General features: G+C 44.9%; 2 protein-coding genes across 2 annotated transcripts in view; one reads left to right on the forward strand and one right to left on the reverse strand.

Moving 5' to 3' along the window:
- The window catches only part of LOC126252210 (sialin-like), a 70407-nt gene extending 63011 nt beyond the window's left edge, over positions 1-7396 (reverse strand). Inside the window, exon 1 of the mRNA XM_049953081.1 lies at positions 7038-7396. Coding sequence (XP_049809038.1) covers positions 7038-7122 — 85 coding nt within the window. The 5' untranslated portion in view covers positions 7123-7396. The remainder of the gene's footprint in view (positions 1-7037) is intronic.
- Positions 7397-22581: 15185 nt separating this feature from the next.
- LOC126252580 (trypsin-3-like) overlaps positions 22582-24996 on the forward strand; it is a 185516-nt gene continuing 183101 nt past the window's right edge. Inside the window, exon 1 of the mRNA XM_049953481.1 lies at positions 22582-22851. Coding sequence (XP_049809438.1) covers positions 22582-22851 — 270 coding nt within the window. The remainder of the gene's footprint in view (positions 22852-24996) is intronic.

Consider the following 24996-nt stretch of genomic DNA (forward strand, 5'->3'; position numbering starts at 1 on the left):
TCATGTTGATAACCGTCATTTTGACTCTGAGCTCGAGCCAGTGTTATTATGTCCATTATCGCCTGATTGTTTTGCTGTAATCATTACATAAATACTTTTCCAAATTGATTAACTACTATACAATATTGTTCGTTCACACCATGAGCTAGCGACCATTTTCTATAACCATTGCAATCTAAACTAATAAATATTGAGCTTCATTATCTGAAATTTCACTAACTACTTTGAAGTTTTTATTATTTATCAAAATTCTTTCGATCGTTATTTCATAGCAGTAGTCGCGCAATGGAAATGGAAATGAGCGTTTGGCATCATTGGCCAGGAGGCCCCTTGCGGGGCAGGTCCGGCCGCCTTGGTGCAGGTCTTCTTACATCCGACGCCACATTGGGCGACCTGCGCGCGGGATGGGGATGAAATGATGATGAAGACAACACATCACCCAGTCCCTGAGTGGAGGAAATCCCCGACCCATCCGGGAATCGAACCCGGGCTCGTAGGACGGCAATCCATCACGCTGACCACTCAGCTATCGGGGCGGACAGTCGCGCAATAACGATTCGGTTATAACTGATTCTACACATATTTTATTTAATTTGTTCTTTGGAACCGATGCTTTCCCAAACAAGGACATTAGGATCACGTGCCATCGATTATTTCAATTATACGAAAGTGTAGATCTGTCATAGTACCTTTTCAATTACGTACTGATTTCCCGTGGGCCCTGCACGCAGCCGAGCGTTCATGAAGTGCGGCGGACAAGGAGACTAGTGTGACGTCACAAGTTCTGTGCGCTGACGCTCGGTAAGTGCTGTATATTTCGTGGGCCCTGATGTGTAAAGGATGACGGAGCGAATGGTCACAGACTTCTTTGACTAGCGAGAGAGCGTGAGGTAAATGCTGAAAATCTCAACTGGCAGACTCTCGAAGAAATTCGAAAACATCTAGCGAGAATCTGTCGAACCTTATGAACCCCGTTTCATTGTAGAAACTGCGAATATTAATGCATCTACTCATCTACCCGTAGTGGTAGTGCAGAAAACAGCTCACAGACAGGCGGCCAAGCGGTCATTCTTCTCACGCTCCAGCCATGAATGATATGGTAAGAAACCCTAATATATAGAGCAACATAAGGTACCCTCAGCCAGGCACCAAATAGTAATTCTAGATTGCAGATGCAAGTAGATGCAGATGGTGAAACCGGTGCTGACACATACACCATTCTTCTCGAAAAGTAGCACCTAGCGAGGTGGCGCGGTGGTTAGCACACCGGACTTGCATTCGGGAGGACAGCAGTGCACATCCGCGTCCGGCCATCCATATTTAGATTTTCCGTGATATGCCTACATCGCTCCAGGCAAATGCTGAGATACTTCCTTTGAAAGGGCACTACCAATCCACCCACTTCCTTGACGTATTCGAAGACAGTGCGCCGTCTCTAAATGGCTCTGAGCACTATGGGACTCAACAGCTGAGGTCATAAGTCCCTAGAACTTAGAACTACTTAAACCTAACTAACCTAAGGACAACACACACATCCATGCCCGAGGCAGGATTCGAACCTGCGACCGTAGCGGTCGCGCGGTTCCAGACTGTAGCGCCAGAACCGCTCGGCCACCAGCGGCCGGCGCGCCGTCTCTAATGACCTCGACATTGACGGGACATTAATACAGAATCTTCCTTCCTTTCTTTTGAAAAGTAAGGGGAGTGTCGAGATTGGCGTCTCCATCCGATGGACGGACTACCAACAACGGTGCACATGCCCTCTATTCATGTCATAATGCAGAACTTTGCCTCTGGCGTAGTGTCGAATACGGGAACCATATTGCCTCCCCTTATCGGCCGAATACTGGCCAAGAAAGATTTTACGTAGTCGTAATTTTAACAGACCGCTCGTGAGGTGAGCGCACCACGTAAGCCTGCGTTGACCTTGGCTAAGGGAGTCACTTCGCGCTTGATACTCATATCACAATACACATGGATTATTTTTGATATATCTGTTGTTTTTTTTCTAATATCCTGTGATTCGCCGTTGGTACGACTCGTGGAAAATTCTACGGACATAGTTAGCAGTGGACTAGTCTAAATTGTGTTTCAGTTGATTACCTACTTTGTCTTGTATTAGAACTGTTCATGTCGGAGAATTTCGTCCTCACACGCCAAAAGTAACTTCAGGAAGATTTAGAAAAAATTAAGAGGAATGTACAGTATTCTTATCAGAGAACTTAGGTTAAGAATAAACAAAAGAAATACGAAAGTTATGAATAGTAGTAAAAGGAATGATGAAAGATTACATTACAGACGGAGCGCGTAATCAGATCGGAGAAGGATGGGGGAGGGAAGTCGGTTGTGTGCTTTCCAAAGGAAGAGAGAATAAAGATTTGCACAAATCGAGTTTATGGGAAACAGAATGAAAGAAGTGCTTCTGCAACGGAAACAGATTGACAGTATGTATCATTTCCTACATGTAATGTATCACAGCCGTGAATATATTGAAGGATAGAGTCATGGTTTGACCCTGCCTGTTGCTTAATTAACAAGTATTCATTTTGGTCTGTTTTCCATGACTGACCAATTTCGGACTTACAGGTAATTTTCAAGTCCTACAGATACCGAGAGCATATCGTAATATATCCGACCATGAGGAGCGAATATGGTGGTCCGAAAGTGAAACCATGCACGTGCAAGCGTCAGGTTTAAAAGAGAGAGTATTTACTGAATACAGTAATGGCCATCGTTGAATTTATTGGCACGTTCCTAGACATTGTATGTGCTCGCTGTCGTAGTGACAGCCGGCCGCTGTGGCCGAGCGGTTCTAGGCGCTTCAGTTTGGAACCGCGAGACTTCTACGGTCGCAGGTTCGAATCCTGCCTCGGGCATGGATGTGTGTGATGTCCTTAGGTTAGTTAGGTTTAAGTAGTTCTAAGTTCTAGGTGACTGATGACCTCGGAAGTTAAGTCCCATAGTGCTCAGAGCCATTTGAATCATTTTGTCGTAGTGACAAACAAGTGACTTTGATTCAGTGGTGACCATTACTGTATGCAGTTAAGATTCTGTCTCTTAAGCTCGACGCTTGCATGTAAAGGATGATACAGCTGCCTCTACCTAAGAGTTTTATGCAACGCACACCATCTTAAAAAACCACATATGGGATGTTCATATTCTCTCGATAGTTACATGCAAATTACTAGCCCTACAGGAAAAAAGAACAAGGCTTTTTGTATGAAATTAAATGTAGTTAAATTTTTTAATGGCATGCGTTTTTGCTGGAGGTCGTAGCTCTCGAATTATGAAAACAATAATCGTACAAATGTGACATTCAAACGTGTTTCCTTGAATAACTCGAAAACTGTAGCTTGCAGTGAAAATGTACCCCAGTGCAAAACTTAACTGCATTAAATTTCCTACAAAAAGGTTCTGTTCATTTTTCTGTAGGACTAGTAGTTTGCACATAGCGAGCTAGAGGATATTAAAATCTCGCACGTGGTCTTTGAAGGGCCCGCATCTCGTGGTCGTGCGGTAGCGTTCTCGCTTCCCACGCTCGGGTTCCCGGGTTCGATTCCCGGCGGGGTCAGGGATTTTCTCTGCCTCGTGATGGCTGGGTGTTGTGTGCTGTCCTTAGGTTAGTTAGGTTTAAGTAGTTCTAAGTTCTAGGGGACTGATGACCATAGATGTTAAGTCCCATAGTGCTCAGAGCAATTTGAACCATTTTTTGGTCTTTGAAGGCATTGTTGGTTGCATAAAAGCCAAAGGGAGGGGCAGCTGAATCACCTTGCATATGCACTCGCTTTCGGAAGCGCCATGTCCGCTGCTTATTGTAGGATACAGTCGTATTAATGCTGTCAGTAATTGTAGCATATGAAAATGGTCTTTAACGATGAAATTGGCCAATCGTGCAAAAAAGAAATACTTATTAGTAAAGAAACTGGCGAGGTGTACCCATGACACCGTCCTTTTGGAAAAGATGGGAAAAAAATTAAGGAAAAAAATCTGTTTCTGCATACATTTGCAAGGAAGTTAAATGTGTGCATTTGGAGTATAACAGAATAATGAACCAGCCTGATTAGAATTTAGTTGCAACAACACCCTGCTAAAAAGTAATTGAAAAGACGAAATAAGAAATGAGTGGTTGTTACATAGAAATGACAGGAAAAAAGTGCGTAGTCAGAGGGATCTGCATAAAGTCATGTAGGAATAGCGGAAAGAAATAGTAGAATAAACAACTGTTGTGGTAAACAAAGATTAGAAAGCCATCTGGAGGTTTCCAGCGCGGCTGTTGTTGACTAGAAGGGACAGTTAATGTTCAACATCGAAAACGAGCATATTCAGTGACATATAACGTGCCATTACTTATGAACACGACTATTACTACACTCTGTAAACATTTCTATTTTAATTTTGGCTCTTGCACGTTGTGTGTCTGCTCTCGGATAGCCTTTGTCCGCCGTTTCAGTATCGGATAATTTTACAATATATGGTCACCTTCTCCACTTTAAAAGGGGCCTGTAAAGCCGAAATTGGCCGTCGTCCAAGATGTAATAAAGTGAATACTGGTCAACAACAGCCGAAATGGAATCTATCGAAATGTCTCTAAACAAATGTACAGCTGTGGCATTTCAAGTTAAGAAAATGATCGAAAGATTAGATACTGTAAAACAGACTTCAGAGGACGTAGGGAGTAATACAGTGTATTTGCTGATGCGAGAAAATTACCATAAAATAATAAGAAGTATAATATTAAATGCTGTGAGAGCGAGAGTGAGGGGGGGCTATAGTCTTTCCGTTATGAAGTCTTGTATGGACATCAAGGAAGAACAATAAGTACAAAGCAGCGGTCAGCCAATAAACGATTCAGTAACCACTGGCGCTGACAGTCATTGACGTGAATGCAAGACGTCTGTCCGAAAGAACCGACTCCACACATTCATGTAATTGATTCGACTCGAAGGGCAATGAATGCACCATCTCCAGTTCAGTGCAGTTACGTCCGACCTCCTGCTGGAATCTCAAAGTAGCGAGCCTGGAGGATATGATCAGCGACTGCGGGTAGGTGGCGCTAGGTGGGAATGTGGGTCGGCCAAAAAGCGTGCCGACACAGTCCGCGCAAGTGTGATGAACACCGCGTTTCGGTGGCCCAGTGGCTAACGCAACTCAGACAATAAGAAATTCAGCCTTCAGTTGCAAGGTAATTTTTTCTCTTTTTTTTCCTTGCAACTGAAGGCTGAATTTCGTATTGTCAGAACAATTCACGGTTGCTGAAGCGCTGCATTATGTTAAAGATTTGTAACGCAACTGCCTAATGAGCAGGATATCCCAGGTGCGAGTCCCAGTCTGACACGCGTTTTCACTCGTCGCCGCTGATTCCGTATAAAGTCCCGATGCAGCTAATATCGGTAGTCCCTTCCCTTCTTTTCCTTTCTATCTCCTCATCTACATCTACATCTACATGATTACTCTGCAATTCACATTTAAGTGCTTGGCAGAGGGTTCATCGAACCACAATCATACTATCTCTCTACCATTCCACTCCCGAACAGCGCGCGGGAAAAACGAACACCTAAACCTTTCTGTTCGAGCTCTGATTTCTCTTATTTTATTCTGATGATCATTCCTACCTATGTAGGTTGGGCTCAACATAATATTTTCGCATTCGGAAGAGAAAGTTGGTGACTGAAATTTCGTAAATAGATCTCGCCGCGACGAAAAACGTCTTTGCTTTAATCACTTCCATCCCAACTCGCGTATCATATCTGCCACACTCTCTCCCCTATTACGTGATAATACAAAACGAGCTGCCATTTTTTGTACCCTTTCGATGTCCTCCGTCAATCCCACCTGGTAAAGATCCCACACCGCGCAGCAATATTCTAACATAGGACGGACGAGTGTAGTGTAAGCTGTCTCTTTAGTGGACTTGTGCATCTTCTAAGTGTCCTGCCAATGAAACGCAACCTTTGGTTCGCTTTCCCCACAATATTATCTATGTGGTCTTTCCAACTGAAGTTGTTCATAATTTTAACACCCAGACACTTAGTTGAATTGACAGCCTTGAGAATTGCACTATTTATCGAGTGATCGAATTCCAAGGGATTTCTTTTGGAACTCATGTGGATCACCTCAAACTTTTCGTTATTTAGCGTCAACTGCCACCTGCCACATCATACAGCAATTTTTCTAAGTCGCTTTGCAACTGATACTGGTCTTCGGATGACCTTACTAGACGGTAAATTACAGCATCATCTGCGAACAACTAAGAAAACTGCTCAGATTGTCACCCAGGTCATTTATATAGATCAGGAACAGCAGAGGTCCCAGGACGCTTCGCCGGCCGAAGTGGCCGTGCGGTTCTCGGCGCTGCAGTCTGGAACCGCGGGACCGCTTCGGTCGCAGGTTCGAATCCTGCCTCGGGCATGGATGTGTGTGATGTCCTTAGGTTAGTTAGGTTTAAGTAGTTCTACGTTATAGGGGACTAATGACCTCAGAAGTTGAGTCCCATAGTGCTCAGAGCCATTTGAACCATTTGAACCCAGGACGCTTCCCTGGGGAACACCTGATATCACTTCAATTTTACTCGATGATTTGCCGCCTATTACTACGGACTGCGACCTTCCTGACAGGAAATAGCGAATCTAGTCGCACAACTGAGACGATACCCCGTAGGCCCGCAGCTTGATTAGAAGTCGCTTGTGAGGAACGGTGTCAAAAGCTTTCCGGAAATCTAGAAATACGGAATCAACTTGAGATCCCCTGTCGATAGCGGCCATTACTTCGTGCGAATAAAGAGCTAGCTGCGTTGCACAAGAACGATGTTTTCTGAAACCATGCTGATTACGTTTCAATAGATCGTTTCCTTCGAGGTGATTCATAATGTTTGAATACAATATATGCTCCAAAACCCTACTGCAAACCGACGTCAATGATATAGGTGTGTAGTTCGAGGGATTACTCCTACTACCCTTCTTAAACACTGGTGCGACCTCCACCTTCAATTTACATGAAACTACCAATCTTTACAAATCAGCCGCTGTTTCTTTGCTCACCTGTGGTATCCTCGACGTCGGCGTCCGTGCGAGGAGACAGATCACGAGTTCCAGCACTATTCATATTCGAAGAATTTGATGTCATATTTTACGACACAGGGTTTAATCTAACTCTAAATTCTACGCCAGATCTTGTAGGGATAAGGTGGACGGCACGGCCCTCCTCTTGTAAGGAGGTTTTGTGTTGTCGATTCGTGGCTGCGTGAATAGAGAAGAACTACGAGTTGCTGCTGAGGATCCCCGGCACGATGAAACCAGAAGAGACTAGGCGGAAAGCTGGGCTGCAACTGAGTCCGACGTCGGCAGCGGCGACTAAGGAAGCATCGCGGATCCGTGTGCGCGGTCGGTTGCGAGTGTTATCTGGCTCACTGTGGACCGCCGCGTGGGATGGACAGAGCTTTTTATAATGACGGCCGCCTTATCTGGATGATTGTCAGGTGGACACGGTGGCGTCAGATACCACAGGCGGACATTTCCCACAGCGTAGCTTCTGCTGTCCTCCACCCCAACACGTCACTCGAGGAGAAAATCAGATTCAATGCGGCACAATACTTAAGTCTTGTTTAGAGCATCTGCTACGTCCCTAGTTGAATAGGTTTTCCACATAATAAATTTGAAACTAAAAACATGGACCTACTTTCATATGATCCCACTGGTGCTGCCGATGTGACCATGGCAGCTGCATTTGACGGCGTACTTAAAGTGCAAGGACACTCATTAGTGGAAAAGAGCGTAAGTCACGTTTGTCTACGAAATAGAGAAAGAATTTTACACCGCAGTGACAAAAGTCATGGGATACCTTCTAAGTGCAGCAACTCGACGTGGTATGCACTCAACAAGTCGTTGGAGGTCTCCTGCAGAAACATCGAGCCAAGCTGCATCTTAACCGTCCATAATTACGAAAGTGTTGCTGGTGTGGGATATTGTGCACGAACTGACCTCTCGATTGTGCCCCATAAATGTTCTATGGGATTCATGACGCGCGATATGGGTAGACAAATCATTCACTCGAATTGTCCAGAAAGTTCTGACATGGTGCATTGTCATCCTTAAAAATTCAATGAATGTGTAGACTATGAATGGCTGAAAATGGTCTCCAAGTAACGGAACATAACCATTTCCAGTCAATGATCGGTTCAGTTGCACTAGAGGAGCAAGTCCGTTCCATGTAAACTCAGCCCACAACCATTATGCGTTGTCCGTGGTGACAGGCAATACCTGAAATTTGGTATTCTCACCACACTCTTGACACTGTGTATCTCGGAATATTGAGTTCCCTAACGATTTCTGAAATCGAATATCCCCTGCGTCTAGCTCAACTACTATTCCACGTTCAGTGTGTGTTAATTCTCGTCGTGTGACAATTATCACGTCGGAAACAATTTCACATGAATCACCCGAGTACAAATGAGACCTCTGACTATGCACTACCCTTTTATACCTTATGTGCGTGATACCGCTGATATCTGTATAAGAGCATATCGCTATCCCATGACTTACGTCACCTCAGTGTGTAGCCTAAAGCGCAGCGCGCTGCTTGTGAGCCAGACCTTGATCGATACCGCGTTGGGTATCACCGACTGTCGCTGGTGCACTTACCAGTATGAGTGTGGTTTTTAGGCGGTTTTCCACGCACGCTTTATTTTAGACAAATGGCTGCCTAGTCCCCAGTCTCTGCCTAAGAGAATACGTAACACAAACAGTTCGAGTGCGGTCAGATAGAGAACAAAATTTACACAGTTCCAAGACAGTTGGTTCACACGACTTCCCTCTCTTAAGCCACTGACACCTGCCGCAAGTGGAAGGGCATCCGGCACCAAAGTCGAATAAAAACAATAAAATTACCAAAATTGAAAGGCAAAACTTAGAAGTTTTGCATCACCTCAGGTCCGAGAGTTCCGGAACCTGTACAGAAAATTGGAATAGCGATCAACATAAACATCATTTCCGTTCTTTTTATTGCTCATGAAAACCACACATTGCATGTTGTACCACCATACAGCGAGACTTTCAGAGGTCGTGGGCCAGACTGCTGTACACGCCGGTACCTCTAATACCCAGTAGCACGTCCTCTGGCATTGATGCATGCGTATATTCGTCGTGTCATGCTATCCACAAGTTTATCAAGGCACTGTTGGTTCAGATTGTCCCTCCTCAACGGCGATTCGGTGTAGATCCCTCAGAATGGTTTGTTGGGTCACGTCGTCCATAAACAGCTCTTTTCAATCTATCCCAGGCATGATCGATAGCGTTCTTGTCTGGAGAACATGCCCTCTAGTCGAACGATGTCGTTATAGTGGAGGAAGTCATTCACAACATGTTCACGATAGGGGCGCGAATTATCGTCCATGAAGACGAATGCCTCGCCAGTATGCTGCCGATATGGTTGCACTATCGGTTGGAGGACGGCATTCACGTACCGTACAGCCGTTACGCCGCCTTCCATGACCAACAGCGTCGTACGTCGGCCCCACATAATGCCACCCCAAAACAGCAGGGAACCTCCTTATTGCTGTACTTGCTAGATAGTGTGTCTAAGGAGTTCAGCCTGACCGGGTTGCCTCCAAACACGTCTCCGACGATTGTCAGGTTGAAGGCATATGTGATACTCTTCGGTGAAGAGAACGTAATGCCAATCCTGAGCGGTCCACTCGGCAGTCTTTGGGCCGATGTGTACCGCGTTGCATAGTGTCGTGGTGCAAAGATGGACCTCACCATGGACGTCAGGAGTGAAGTTGAACATCATGCAGCCTATTGCGCACAGTTTGAATCGCAACACGATGTCCTGTGGCTGCACGAAAAGCATTATTCAACATGGTAGTGTTGCTGTCATTGTTCCTCCAAGCCGTAATCCATAGGTAGCGGTCATCCACTGTAGTAGTAGCTCTTGGGCGGCCTGAGCGAGGCATGTCATCGACAGTTCCTGTCCCTCTGTATCTCCTCCATGTCCGAGCAACATTGCTTTGGTTCACTCCGAGACGACTGGACACTTCCCTTGTTGAGAGCCTTTCTTGGCAGAAAGTAACAATGCGGACGCGATTGAACCGCGGTATTCACCGTCTAGGCACGGCTGAACTACAGACAACACGAGCGGAGTACCTCCTTCCTGGTGGAATGACTGAAACTGATCGGCTGTCGGACCCCCTCCATCTAATAGACGCTGCTCATGGATGGTTGTTTACGTCTTTGGGCGTGTTTAGTGACATCTCTGAACAGTCAAAGGCACTGTGTCTGTCAATATGTACAGGGTGTTTCAAAAATGACCGGTATATTCGAAACGGCAATAAAAACTAAACGAGCAGCGATAGAAATACACAGTTTGTTGCAATATGCTTGGGACAACAGTACATTTTCAGGCAGACAAACTTTCGAAATTACAGTAGTTACAATTTTCAACAACAGATGGCGCTGCGGTCTGGGAAACGCTATAGTACGATATTTTCCACATATCCACCATGCGTAGCAATAATATGGCGTAGTCTCTGAATGAAATTACCCGAAACCTTTGACAACGTGTCTGGCGGAATGGCTTCACATGCAGATGAGATGTACTGCTTCAGCTGTTCAATTGTTTCTGGATTCTGGCGGTACGCCTGGTCTTTCACGTGTCCCCACAGAAAGAAGTCACAGGGGTTCATGTCTGGCGAATAGGGAGGCCAATCCACGCCGCCTCCTGTATGTTTCGGATAGCCCCAAGCAATCACACGATCATCGAAATATTCATTCAGGAAATTAAAGACGTCGGCCGTGCGATGTGGCCGGGCACCATCTTGCATAAACCACGAGGTGTTCGCAGTGTCGTCTAAGGCAGTTTGTACCGCCACAAATTCACGAAGAATGTCCAGATAGCGTGATGCAGTAATCGTTTCGGATCTGAAAAATGGGCCAATGATTCCTTTGGAAGAAATGGCGGCCCAGACCAGTACTTTTTGAGGATTCAGGGACGATGGGACTGCAACATGGGGCTTTTCGGTTCCCCATATGCGCCAGTTCTGTTTATTGACGAAGCCGTCCAGGTAAAAATAAGCTTCGTCAGTAAACCAAATGCTGCCCACATGCATATCGCCGTCATCAATCCTGTGCACTATATCGTTAGCGAATGTCTCTCGTGCAGCAATGGTAGCGGCGCTGAGGGGTTGCCGCGTTTGAATTTTGTATGGAAAGAGGTGTAAACTCTGGCGCAGGAGACGATACGTGGACGTTGGCGTCATTTGGACCACAGCTGCAACACGGCGAACGGAAACCCGAGGCCGCTGTTGGATCACCTGCTGCACTAGCTGCGCGTTGTCCTCTGTGGTTGCCGTATGCGGTCGCCCTACCTTTCCAGCATGTTCATCCGTCACGTTCCCAGTCCGTTGAAATTTTTCAAACAGATCCTTTATTGTATCGCTTTTCGGTCCTTTGGTTACATTAAACCTCCGTTGAAAACTTCGTCTTGTTGCAACAACACTGTGTTCTAGGCGGTGGAATTCCAACACCAGAAAACTCCTCTGTTCTAAGGAATAAACCATGTTGTCTACAGCACACTTGCACGTTGTAAACAGCACACGCTTACAGCAGGAAGACGACGTACAGAATGGCGCACACACAGACTGCGTTGTCTTCTATATCTTTCATATCACTTGCAGCGCCATCTGTTGTTGAAAATTGTAACTACTGTAATTTCGAAAGTTTGTCCGCCTGAAAATGTACTCTTGTCCCAAGCATATTGCAACAAACGGTGTATTTCTATCGCTGCTCGTTTAGTTTTTATTGCCGTTTCAAATATACCGGTCATTTTTGAAACACCCTGTATATCCACAGTCAACGTCTGTCTTCAGGAGTTCTGGGAACCGGGGTGCTCGAAAACCTTTTTTGATGTGTTTACAAGGGAGTCCGTAACTGGCTCTGAGCACTATGGGACTCAACTGCTGAGGTCATTAGTCCCCTAGAACTTAGAACTAGTTAAACCTAACTAACCTAAGGACATCACAAACATCCATGCCCGAGGCAGGATTCGAACCTGCGACCGTAGCGGTCTTGCGGTTCCAGACTGCAGCGCCTTTAACCGCACGGCCACTTCGGCCGGCAGTCCGTAACTAAAGACGCGGCAAACGCTAACGGAAAAAAGAAGAAGGAAAAGACTGAGAAGTAATTATTAAATGGGGTGAATCGATTAAATCGCTAGTACTTTATGCCAAGCTTCTATCCTGCCGTAGGGAGAAATGAGGCAACTGTTCCCGAACTGATGGCCGCCATTTGGCGGGACGAATATGAATACAAGCATATGATGTAAAGGGTATGAGAGCCAATGAAAGGAAGCCCAAGAACAAAGTAAAATGATGTTTAATTCCAGATTCCTGCTGAGTAATCAAGTCTATCTTAAACGAATGTAGCTTCCTAGTTTTCTGTACTAGGTATCCATCGAAAGACGGGAAGTAATAAATATCTATTCAAGAACATCAGATCCGTTTCTAACTCGTAGGAGCGGAAATGTGTCAGATCATCTGTTCAAGATAGTTGCATGAAACTCACGAAATATCAGATACTGAGATTAATTTTCATTCGCTAAGTTTTTCACTTTCGGTTAATGTTTAACGTTTTCTGGCACATAATCTGTGTTCATTTTCCAGTCTTCATTTTTATATGGCATAATTTTATCAACCTTCTTTCCACGATTATATCGCATTTATCCCTCAGCGAACTTCTACTTGAATAGCTGTAATCTGCAACAGAACTTGCACTAGTCACTTCGTTTACACACTTTTATCTAACAGGCGTACAGAGTCCATATGAGCATCATTTTCTTCTGTTAATTCACTATTTTATGTGATGTTTGACATCATTTGCTAAGTTCAAACAGTGTCGCAGCCCTGCTGTGTGCCAAATTTGTTTTTGTTGTTTTAGTGTTGTTGGACTGACCTGGGAACATCAGTTAATAATTTCTTGTGAAGCATAGTTATGGAAAACTATGTGGCGTAGCTTTATGTTCATGGATTATGTTTCGTATTTTGATAGTGTTTACTCACGTTTTCTCGTGCTCATTTGTGAGTACTATGCCTTTCAATGTTGCTGTGGCTTGGATACACATTTCACTGCTCAAATCTACGTTTCTGATGTGTTCCAACTGTCGTTTGTGTTTTGTTTTGTGGTGTCCGATAGTTCGTTTAGTGTTTCCTAGCATTTTGTTGCAGAATACAGTTTGGTCATTGATGACATTTTGCCCCATGTGATAGCTTTTAGGATGTGGTAATTTTCTTCTATTGTTAAAAATGGTACAGATGATTATAGTGTTTTAGGATTTTGAGGTCTGTTTCTATGCCACTACGGTGCTGATTGTTTTTAATGGCGTCTACAAATGTGGAATAGACTATGTACTGTCACTTTTCAGTGCTCTTACATGTTCTGAGAATCTTATCCTGAAATTTCTACATGTGTCTCCGAATTATAATGAATCACAGTATTTGCGGGTTAGCTTTTATATCTGCTTTCTCGAATTTATCGGTATTGGTGTTGGGTATGTTTAACAGTTTTTGTAGTGTGTTGTTTGTTTTATACGCCACATGGATACGTTGTTTCCTTATAATGTTTCCTATTCTCCGCGTTATTTTGTTGTTGAATGTCAGGGTGTGCCATGTTTCCTTGTTTATGTTTTCTTCATCTTGTGTACCTTGTGTGCTTCCTACTATCTGTTCGTTACTGGTGTGTTGTGTTGTGACACTGCTCTGAGTGTTCCGTGTCAGTTCCGTATTATTTTATGATGTAGTTTGTTAATAGTATTTATTTCGTAACCATTTTTTGTGGGAATCTGTCTGGTTATGTTTATTCGTGTCCAGCTATCTTTGTTCGTTGGAATTCTGTACAATCCGTGTAGGAGGTATATGAGGCTAGTCTACGTATTTGTGTGATGTTGGGTGATTTTCCCTGCTATGAATAACTGCGCTGGTTGATGTATGTTTTCTGTGTATTGTGAACCGGTGTTTTGTGGTTTTTGTTTTCTATTGTGAAGTCTACAAAATTTGTATTTTGTGTGCTTCAGTTTGAAGGGTGAAGTGTAATTTTGGAAGAACAATATTGATTTCTCTGTGTAACTGTAGTATCTAGCCATGTGTTTCATCTATCAAGAAAATTACTGGTATATCATCAACATAGCGGTACCAATATATTACTTTGTACTGTTTTGAGCCGGCCGGAGTGACCGAGCGGTTCTAGGCGCTTCAGTCTGGAACCGCGCGACCACTACGGTCGCAGATTCGAATCCTGCCTCAGGCATGGATGTGCGTGACGTCCTTAGGTTAGTTAGGTTTAAGTAGTTCTAAGTTCTAGGGGACTGATGACCTCAGCTGTTAAGTCCCATAGTGCACAGAGCCATTTGAACCATTTCTTTTTTACTGTTTTGGTTTTATTGTTTCCTCAAAGATTTTGTTGACAAGGTGAGTATGGAAGATGTTGCCCAGGATGCCACTTATGGGTGATGCCATGGGGAGGAGTTCTTTCTGTTTGATGTAGAATTCATCTTTAAATGTGAAATAATCTTCTGCTGTGTTTACTTCCAAACAATAATATGCGTATTCACATCAAGGCAGACCCATCATTATTAATTGATAATATTGGTGGCCCTTTGTGTGCACACACACTAAGACGAAGCAAACATGAAAGTGATTTACAAATACAAAAAGAAGAAACGTAAGTACAAGCAGTGAACATCGGAATAATCTAAGTCACCTTGAACCTGTTCAGCAGGCTTACATGGAATGTATAAGGTAAGAGTGACGATTATCTCAACAGCTCCTCCCCTCAAATGCATAATCGCTGGTTACTGATTTCACATGCAAATATCTAAACCTACTCAGGCATGGATGAGTCCTCTACTACAACACGTTAATATCAAGTCCTGCTATCTGATGCAGTTTAAAAGAAATGAAACGAAAACGCCTCCCCTCGTGATCGCTCTCGCTGCAGGCTGTTCTCGTCGGAACGATGACTCAGAACAGCAAGAGTTATCTGTGTCCTCGGCTGCGGCCTACTGGCAGTAACTGCTCACCAGCCACGTAGAGACGAGCTGACTCTGAAATGCATGTCCACGCCTCTTATGCACGTATCTCCATCCGCAGCTGCCGACCAAGTCCAACTGCACCTGTGCTCCAGAATTTTCCAGAAAAGGTCCGAGCAAGCCTTCCTCCATCAATCCTCGGTCAATGATTACATAATGAAATTTGAAGAAAGAGTGTGCCAACGTCCACATAGTATATGTTTTTAAGACGCTCAGCGAAGAGCTTTCCTGCATCGGGAGATAGGAAAAGTAAAAGTTTGTTGTTGGCATGGTATTCCATCCCACGAGGAGAAATATTTTGACCGTAACTGCCACACAGCTTTCCCTCGTGAAAACTGTGTGCTGTCTTTTGCCCAGCGCTCCTCCCTTCAGGTTTCTCGGAAGGCTTTTAGGCGGAAAGCGAACCACCGAAAAAACGGTTCAAATGGCTCTGAGCCCTATAGGACTTAACTTCTGAGGTCATCAGTCCCCTAGAACTCAGAACTACTTAAACCTAACTAACCTAAGGACATCACACACATCCATGCCCGAGGCAGGATTCGAACCTGCGACTGTAGCTGTCGCGCGGTTCCAGACTGTAGCGCCTAGAACCGCTCGGCCACATGGGCCGGCCCGAACCACCGAAATATTATTTTCACAGAGACAGTGTATTGCAAAATAATTTATTTTGTGTTGGCCAGGCGCGCTACGTTATTCCCAGAGTTGGTTCTTTTACAAAGGGACCTCTACCGCGCAGGACGAAGATCGCAATTTGAAAGACTTGGATTCGCACGCGGCAGGCCGGCGTCGGAGTGCACAAGGCAAGTAGGGACAGAAAACCTACCTGCCGATAAGAGCTCACGGCGCTGTCCTCTGCCTAGGCTGTTTGCCTTTAGTTCGGTACCCGCAAATGGCCTCCCATCCAATTCCTCTACAGAGAGGTGCAACTCATTAAATCAAGAACACGCAACTAAATAGTTGGAAAAATAAGGTGGGCATTAGCGGCTCGATCATTGCAGTAACTATCATTCCGATTATGGCAGGTTTCTATTAATATGCGTAACGGAAGAGAAGCATGAAACGTTGTAACCTTCCCACTAAATGTGTTTATCTATGAAATTTAGCTCAGACTTACCTCCCACTCTATAAAAAAATCTACGTATTACCAAAACTATGCACCCACAAACTATTATTCAACTTAAACTCGTATGCTAACTTTTGAGTAAATAGAGCCTAATTTGAATTGAACTGTAACTGATCTGAATACAACATGTCTTTGTATTAAATGCATAGCTCAAGTAAAATAATTGTCTGACCCTGATCAAAATATCCACTCACCTTGTGTCTTGGCAAAATTGCCGCAGATTTCTCAAAAGCACAACAGCAAACAGCAAGCAGAAACACATCTTAAGGTACGCATTTTGGAGACCATGTTTACTGGACATTTTTTTTGTTGTTTTGGTCCATACTACCACATCTGATAGCTGCCTACTCTACAGTCTTAGCAGTAACAGTACCGGTACATGTATTACACTATCAGAGTTATGAGACCGAGTTTCGCTTATAAATTTCGCCCCAGTCGTTTCCGGATCAGGGTCCTATACTTCAAATTGATACCTTTGCCCTTTCCGTCATCCCTGACGTTTGTAGTATCATCACGGAATCACCCTGTATACGTTGTATATAAATTCATTTTAATGCACACGATGATTTTGCAAAATGGGGAGAGACTGACAGAAACGGACCTTTAGAGAATAAGAAATAAAAAGGGTTATACGCTCAGAAACTCGATCATCTTGAACACGGAGCTAAAGATCATTGACAGTGACCCCGGTATCAGTAAGAGGCAAGTGCCCTGACAGCGTGAGATAAGCCAGAGATCGTATGGAACATTCCATTCTCCACGAGAAATGCCACTAAACTTATCACTTACAGCGCGTACAGACTTCTTACCTAAGGACTGGCCTCCTCCGCGACGGGTTTGTCGCTGGCTTGTCGCTCATGTCAGCACGGTATTTTCTCAACCATTCCATTCACAGATGAGGTTACCTTTAAGAGGGGTGCTACAGCCACGTACAATACCAGTCTGTGAGCTACAGTGTCCCCATGGTATGGTGGCAGGGAACCATGAGAACCGGTTCGGCCTCAGTGTATGGACGCATATTTTGGCGACCGCCTCGTGGGACCAGTCGTCCATCGATGATACCTCAGACGCCGTGCATACACTATGTGATCAAAAGCATCCGGACACTTGACTGAAAATGAATTACGAGTTCGCGACGCCCTCAGTTGGTAACGCTGGAATTCTATATGGTGTCGGCCCACTCTTAGCCTTGATGATAGCTTCCACTCCCGCAGGCATACGTTCAATCAGGTGCTGGAAGGATTCATGGGGAATGGCAGACCATTCTTCACGCTGGGTTGCACTGAGGAAAGGTATCGATGTCGGTCGGTGAGGCCTGCCACGAAGACGGCGTTCCAAAACATCCCAAATGTGTTCTATAGGATTCAGGTCAGGACTCTGTGCAGGCCAGTTCATTAAAGGGATCTTATTGTCGTGTAACTACTTCGTCACAGGCCGTGGATTATGAACAGGTACTCGATCGTGTTGAAAGATGTAATCGCCATCCCCAAATTGCTCTTTAACAGTCGGAAGCAAGAAGGTGCTTAAAACATCAATGTAGACCTATGCTGCGATAGTGCCACGCAAAACAAGAAGAAGTGCAAGCCCCCTCCATGAAAAACACGACCACACCATAACACCACCGCTTCAGAATTTTACTGTTGGTACTACACACGCTGGCAGATGACATTCAACAGGCATTCGCCATACCCACACCTTGCCATCGGATCGCCACATTGTGTACCGTGATTCCTTACCCCCTACAACGTTTTTCCACTGTTGAATTGTCCGATGATTAAGTTCCTTACACCAAGCGAGGCGTCGTTTGGCATTTACCAACGTGATTTGTGGAGTATGAGGAGCCACTCGATCACGAAATCCAAGATCTCTACCCTCTCGCTTAACTGTCATACTACTTGCAGTGGATCCTGATGCAGTTTGGAATTCCTGTGTGATGGTCTGGATAGATGTTTGCCTATTATACATTACTACCTCTTCAACTGTCGGCAGTCTCTGTCAGTCAACGGCTTGTATGCTTTTGCGCTGTACGTGTCCCTTCACGTTTCCACTTCACTATCACATAGGAAACAGTGGACCTAGGGATGTGTTTAGGAGTGTGGAAATATCGCGTGCAGACGTATGACTCAAGTGACACCCAATCACTCGACCATGTTCAAAGTCCCTGAGTTCCGCGGGGCGCCCCATTCTGCTCTCTCGTAATCTTTAATGATTACTGAAGTCGCTGATATGGAGTACCTGGCAGTAGGTGGTAGCACAATGCACCTAATATGTAAAATGTATGTTTTTGTGGGTGTCTGGATACCTTTGATCACATAGTGTATCTGCACTTCCTGAAGCTGACTCTGTCTCCCCTGCTGGAAACGTGCCTTTCGTGGTGCGAAGAGTAATATGGCTACTCCATGGTGAGTCACCAACTCACTGCCCTCTTGAATGTGGAGCTAAAACACTTGCACAGACAGAACATTCCCACTTGCCTGGTGTGGTCTTATATGTGCTTTCATTCATTGAAACCTACTCCGCTCTGGATCGTTTGTCTTCACCTTCAAGTGGGTGTTCCTTGCAAAGCATTTCCGGCCACATGTATATGTGACCTGCTTTTGTTCTTTTTCCTCTCAATAATCGTTCCTTGCAATTTGTACCCATTTCACAAAATTTCACGGTATTCTAGATTTCATATACATTACAGCACAGTAACGTAACAAACAGGTACTCGTGAAATCTCAATATGGAACCTGCTGTAAAACATGACGTAAAAGCGCTTGTGAAATTTCAGCGCGTGTCTGATCAAATAGGAATGCGATTTAGCAATTTGGATGTGATTTTCATGGACGTTTTGCTTTGACCTTTGTGTCTCCTTTAGTACAAAAAATGATGGCACGAATAATGGCTCGTCATCTATCTTTTGCAACGAAATTCAGGTGTAAGGATTCTCGTGTAATGCCTCCGTGGCCCTTGTTATAAGATGAAACGTCTGTTATCAGTGGCGGTTCTTCACACGAGCTGGAGTGAGAGTGGCAGCACGTCCCAGCACGTGGGTTTTGATGGCGACATGTGAGAGATAGTGAGTAGCAGGTAGATCCAGTGAGCAATCTGCTACTTGACAATTAATCTAATCTCTGCCATCATTTGATAAGCATAGTATTGCTTCAGTCTTGGATTTTCCGGATAAATCTTTAGCTCTCAGACATTTAAATCGTCACCTACCAGAACGGCTTAACACTGGAACATACAGGGTGTCTCACTGAAACCTCCCTGATTTCAAAGACCCAAAAAAAACCCACAGTAGAAACGACAATGAAAAATGCACCACATTGTAGAACATCACAAAGGATTTATTTATTTATCATCAATACACCTCCACATGTGAACCATTTGTAGTCAAAGAATATCGAGTCCATATTCAATTGCCTCATGATGACTGGGTGTTGCGTGATGTCCTTAGGTTAGTTAGGTTTAAGTAGTTCTAAGTTCTAGGGGACTGATGACCATAGATGTTAAGTCCCATAGTGCTCAGAGCCATTTGAACCATTTTATATTCAATTTCTTGCCAAGTTCTTTGTAACATTTCCTATGTTATTGTTGCAATCGCATTAGTGATACGATGTCGCAACACAGGAATACCGTACACTTTGGTCGCATAGTCATGGTCCTTCACGGATCCCCAGATGAAGAAATCAAGCGGTGTAATGCCAGGTGAACGTGGTGGCCAGGCAGTGGGTCCTCCGCATCCGACCCAACGACTGGGAAATTTCCTATACCAGGAACTTACAAACAGCCGTTGACCAATGCAGCAGAGCTCCATCTTGTTGAAAAATGATATTGGATTGCAAGTCTCGTATCTAAGGGTACACAAACTGCTCCAACATATCCAGATACACTGACCCATTCACGGTTTGTTCTGCAAAGAACAACAGTCCAACAATCCTGTCGTGCCTTAGCCAGCACCAGACTTCAGTTTAGGGCTATCATATATAGGTTCAATGACAACGTGCGGATTTTGCGAACGTTATGCCTATTAACGCTTCCTGATAGATGAAAGGTTGCCCCATCTGAGAATAAACATCTTTCCAGGAAGCTCTGCAGTATATCCACAGAAAATTGTTGTCGGCGTGGTTTGTCGTTCGGCGTCAGATGTTGCAGAATTTGCACACATACGAAGACGCTGGTGAACTACACGATGCAATGTTGATCGATGTACATCAAGTTGCCTAGCTGCTTTATGAATTGACTAACGTGGGCTTCTGAAAAACGTTTGTCTGATGTCCTCTACCGTCTCTTCTGAAACTCAGTATCGTGCACCGTTAGAATGTTTCAGAACGCTTACTGTTGCCAGAAACTTCCTATACCATTCCTTAACTGTTTTCACACCAGGTGGATCACATTCATACACACGACGATTATTTCTTTGCACAGTAATCGGCGATTTTGTTTCTGCAAACCACACTACTGCTTGTGTGCGCTGCTGTGGAGTTGCCATTTTCACCTCATGCTGCCATGCTGGACTCAGGCGACGATGTTTGGCACTTCTGACGCGAGAATATAAATTCTTTGAGATGCTCTACAATGTAGTGCATTTTTCATTGTCGTATTTACTGTGGTTTTTCTCTCCTTGGTCCTTGAAATCAGAGAGTTTTGAATGTGACACCCTGTACATTAATGCTGACCATGTCGTGTTCCACAGCTGATTGACGTTAATTTCAATAACCAACACAGATGCATTAAGATACATTTACTACGTCAAGATCGCTTTCGTTGAACGAGCATTGTCAGATGATTACTACCAACAATGTTCGTAACAAATTCTCATAGAAATGTGCCGATATCAAGACTCATGACACTGGCACAATTCTGTGAGAATTTGTTACGACTGTTGGCAGTGTCACTGGATGATGTTTATTAACAAGACCGACCGCGACACATAAGTGTACCTTAATAACAGACACAAACTTTCTCTAGCAACAGGACGTGATGCAGTGTTTAAGACTATAGACCGTTCTCTCTTTAATTAAGGTTGTAAGGTAACACTTTTTCGTGTATATACTTTCAAGTGAATTTCTTACACAAGAAGTGTGTTTGTTGTAACCCATGAAATACTGATAATTTCTCATAGCACGTAAATAGAGTATAATATAAGTAAGATTTTCTAAATTATGTATGTTAAGAGGAAGTAGTACTTAACATCTACATCTACATGATTACTCTGCAGTTTACAATTAAGTGCCTGACAGGGGGTTGGTCGAATCACCTTTTAGCTACTTCTCTACGTTCCACACTCGTAAAGCGCGTGGGGCAAACGAACGCTTAAACCTTTCCATGCGAGCTCTGATTTCTCTTATTTTATTATGATGATCATTTCTCCTATGTAGGTGGATTCCAACAAAACTTTTCACGCTTTGAAGAGAAAGTTGCTGACTGAAATTTCATGACAAGGTCATGCTGTAGCGAAGAACGTCTTTGTTTTAATGTTTGCCACCCCAATTCGTGCATCGTATCTGTGGCACTCTCTCCCCTATTTCGCCTTAATACCAAACGAGCTGCCCTTCTTTCAACTTTTTCGACGTCCTCTGTCAACCCTATCTGGTGCGGATCCCCCACGACACAGGAATACTCTAGAAGAGGGCAGAAAAGCCTAGTGTAAGCAATCTTTTTAGTGGACCTGTTACATTTCATAGACGTTCTAACCAATAAATCGCAGTCTTTGGTTTGCTTTCCACACAGCATTGCCTACGTGATCGCTCCAATTTAAGTTAATCGTAGTTGTAATCGCTAAGTATTTAGTTGAGTTCAAAGCCTTTAAATTTGTGTGATTTATCTTATCGTGTAACCGAAGTTTAGTGGAGTTTTTTTCTTTTTTTTTTCTTTTAGTACTCATGCGCATGACTTCACATTTCTCATGATTTAGAGTCAATTGTCCTTTTTGCACCATGCAGATTCATTTAGAACATCAGATGACTTTACATGTCGTTAAATGACAGCATCGTCTGCAAAGAGCCTCAGAGGACTGATCAGATAGTCTCCTAAGTCTTTTATATAGATCAGTAACAACATAGGGCTTATAATACCACCTTGGGAGCGCCAGATATTACTTCTGTTTAGTTGAAGACTTTCCGTCAGTTATTACGAACTGTAACATTCTGACAGGAAGCTATTGTATTAGCATACTCTGAAAGAAATCTGGCTAGTATACAATCTGGACCGGAGGCAATTCTTAAGTACAGGTTGCAGTTCGCTTGCAGAAGCGGAAGTGTTACGACGTGCTACGCGGTCGCTCTTCCGTGTGACGCTTGTGTTTACCTACTAGTGCACGCGCGTAACAGCTTTCGTTTGGTACGGTTTTCTGTTAGGCACATTAACACCTGACATTACTATCGGTGACGGCAAGCCCCGCCATGTATGGTGGGGTGTATGGAGAAGGGGGTGGTGACTTCGACGCCCCTATGGGACATCAACAACAACCACCTGCCCAGCGGCTACATCCAGATGCAGCACCCTTACCAGCTCCTCCAGGAACTACATTGGACAACACGACGGCTGTGATCAGCCACTTGTTAGCAGTTGTTCGGGGAGAATCTGGAATACAGCCGGCAGAAGAGCATATGGATTTATCGGAACAGGATTCCTCCAGCTTCTCCGCTACGAGAAACAAGCGACAAAGTGAGGTCAGTCTGGATTTAAGAAATTCCAAAACCTTCATAGCAGACGCTAATCAGCTCTTACCTGTAACTGACGTTTCAAATGTAGCTGACCCCCCTGTAGCAACTGCTTCTGGGCTCACTCCTAACCAACATGCTGCAACTAACACCCCTCCTGTGGGACCTGCACCTACTCCGAGGTCTCTCAACTTTTACAAACGTACAGATAGGGGACCATTCGTAGTTTATATGGAATGTTTGGACAAAAACTTAGGCCGCTTACACCCTATGGCACTAGGGAAATTATTGCATATTTCCTTGCCAGAAGTGAAGAATTCTATCCTTAACATCTCTTCAGCAGGAAAAACAAAATTTAAGGTGGAACTGAAAACCCCAGACAAGGCTAATTTCCTAGTTACCAGTGAGGTATTAAAGTCAAAAAATATAGAAGTTTACATTCCTTCCTTTGTTGTCCATAAACTGGGAGTAATCAGGAAAGTAGACACCAACCTTGAAGAAGCGGAGATTTTGGAAGTCGTACAATCTCCCTTCCCTGTTGTAGGCGTTCGGAGGTTTACGAAGAGATATGGTAAAGACCAAATCGTTAAATTGCAGACCTGTTTGTTAACCTTCGACTCTCAAACCTTACCGGAAGCCGTGTCTATTCACGGAACAAGATGTCCCGTAGACCTTTATGTACCAACTGTCAGGCAGTGCTTTAATTGTCGTCGTTACGGGCACATCAGCAAACAATGTCGATCTCAGATGAGATGCATTAAATGTAGTGGTCCACATAATGTTGAATCCTGTGTCTCACCTATCACTATTTGCGCTAATTGCGGGGGACAACACGCATCCACGGACCATTCCTGCCCGGAATACCATATACGGCGACGAGCTCAAGAATTAGCTACGTTCAATAACATTGACTTCAGGGATGCGCTGTCTATTGCTCGTATGCCAACGTATGCATCCGTCACCGGGGTTCAACAACATCACTTGCCGGCTCCGATCATTCCTGCTCCAACAAATTTGAGCTCCCCGGACTTTCAAAACCCACAACTCTTCCCGCCGCTGCCCGCCTCAAGCATGCAGAGTCAACAACGCGGAAGTGGGGACGCAACTCAGTGTGCAACTGTGCCCCATCAGACACACGTCGCTTACCGGCCTCCCCGGCGGCAGGCGCAAGTAAACAACCCAAGTAACGTTCGTGAGTGGTCTCAGTACCGCAGCCTGTTATATCCCATGCAACATTCATTCACTCCTATCAGCCAAAATCCATACCAGCCTGCTGCTCACAGATTAGCAGCCCCACAAGCGCCGAATCAACGACAGCCTCAAGGTCATGCTGAACTTATACACTCCTGGAAATGGAAAAAAAGAACACATTGACACCGGTGTGTCAGACCCACCATACTTGCTCCGGACACTGCGAGAGGGCTGTACAAGCAATGATCACACGCACGGCACAGCGGACACACCAGGAACCGCGGTGTTGGCCGTCGAATGGCGCTAGCTGCGCAGCATTTGTGCACCGCCGCCGTCAGTGTCAGCCAGTTTGCCGTGGCATACGGAGCTCCATCGCAGTCTTTAACACTGGTAGCATGCCGCGACAGCGTGGACGTGAACCGTATGTGCAGTTGACGGACTTTGAGCGAGGGCGTATAGTGGGCATGCGGGAGGCCGGGTGGACGTACCGCCGAATTGCTCAACACGTGGGGCGTGAGGTCTCCACAGTACATCGATGTTGTCGCCAGTGGTCGGCGGAAGGTGCACGTGCCCGTCGACCAGGGACCGGACCGCAGCGACGCACGGATGCACGCCAAGACCGTAGGATCCTACGAAGTGCCGTAGGGGACCGCACCGCCACTTCCCAGCAAATTAGGGACACTGTTGCTCCTGGGGTATCGGCGAGGACCATTCGCAACCGTCTCCATGAAGCTGGGCTACGGTCCCGCACACCGTTAGGCCATCTTCCGCTCACGCCCCAACATCGTGCAGCCTGCCTCCAGTGGTGTCGCGACAGGCGTGAATGGAGGGACGAATGGAGACGTGTCGTCTTCAGCGATGAGAGTCGCTTCTGCCTTGGTGCCAATGATGGTCGTATGCGTGTTTGGCGCCGTGCAGGTGAGCGCCACAATCAGGACTGCATATGACCGAGGCACACAGGGC

This window comes from Schistocerca nitens, chromosome 4, assembly GCF_023898315.1.
Source record: "Schistocerca nitens isolate TAMUIC-IGC-003100 chromosome 4, iqSchNite1.1, whole genome shotgun sequence".
In the NCBI taxonomy this organism is placed as follows: Eukaryota; Metazoa; Arthropoda; class Insecta; order Orthoptera; family Acrididae; genus Schistocerca; species Schistocerca nitens.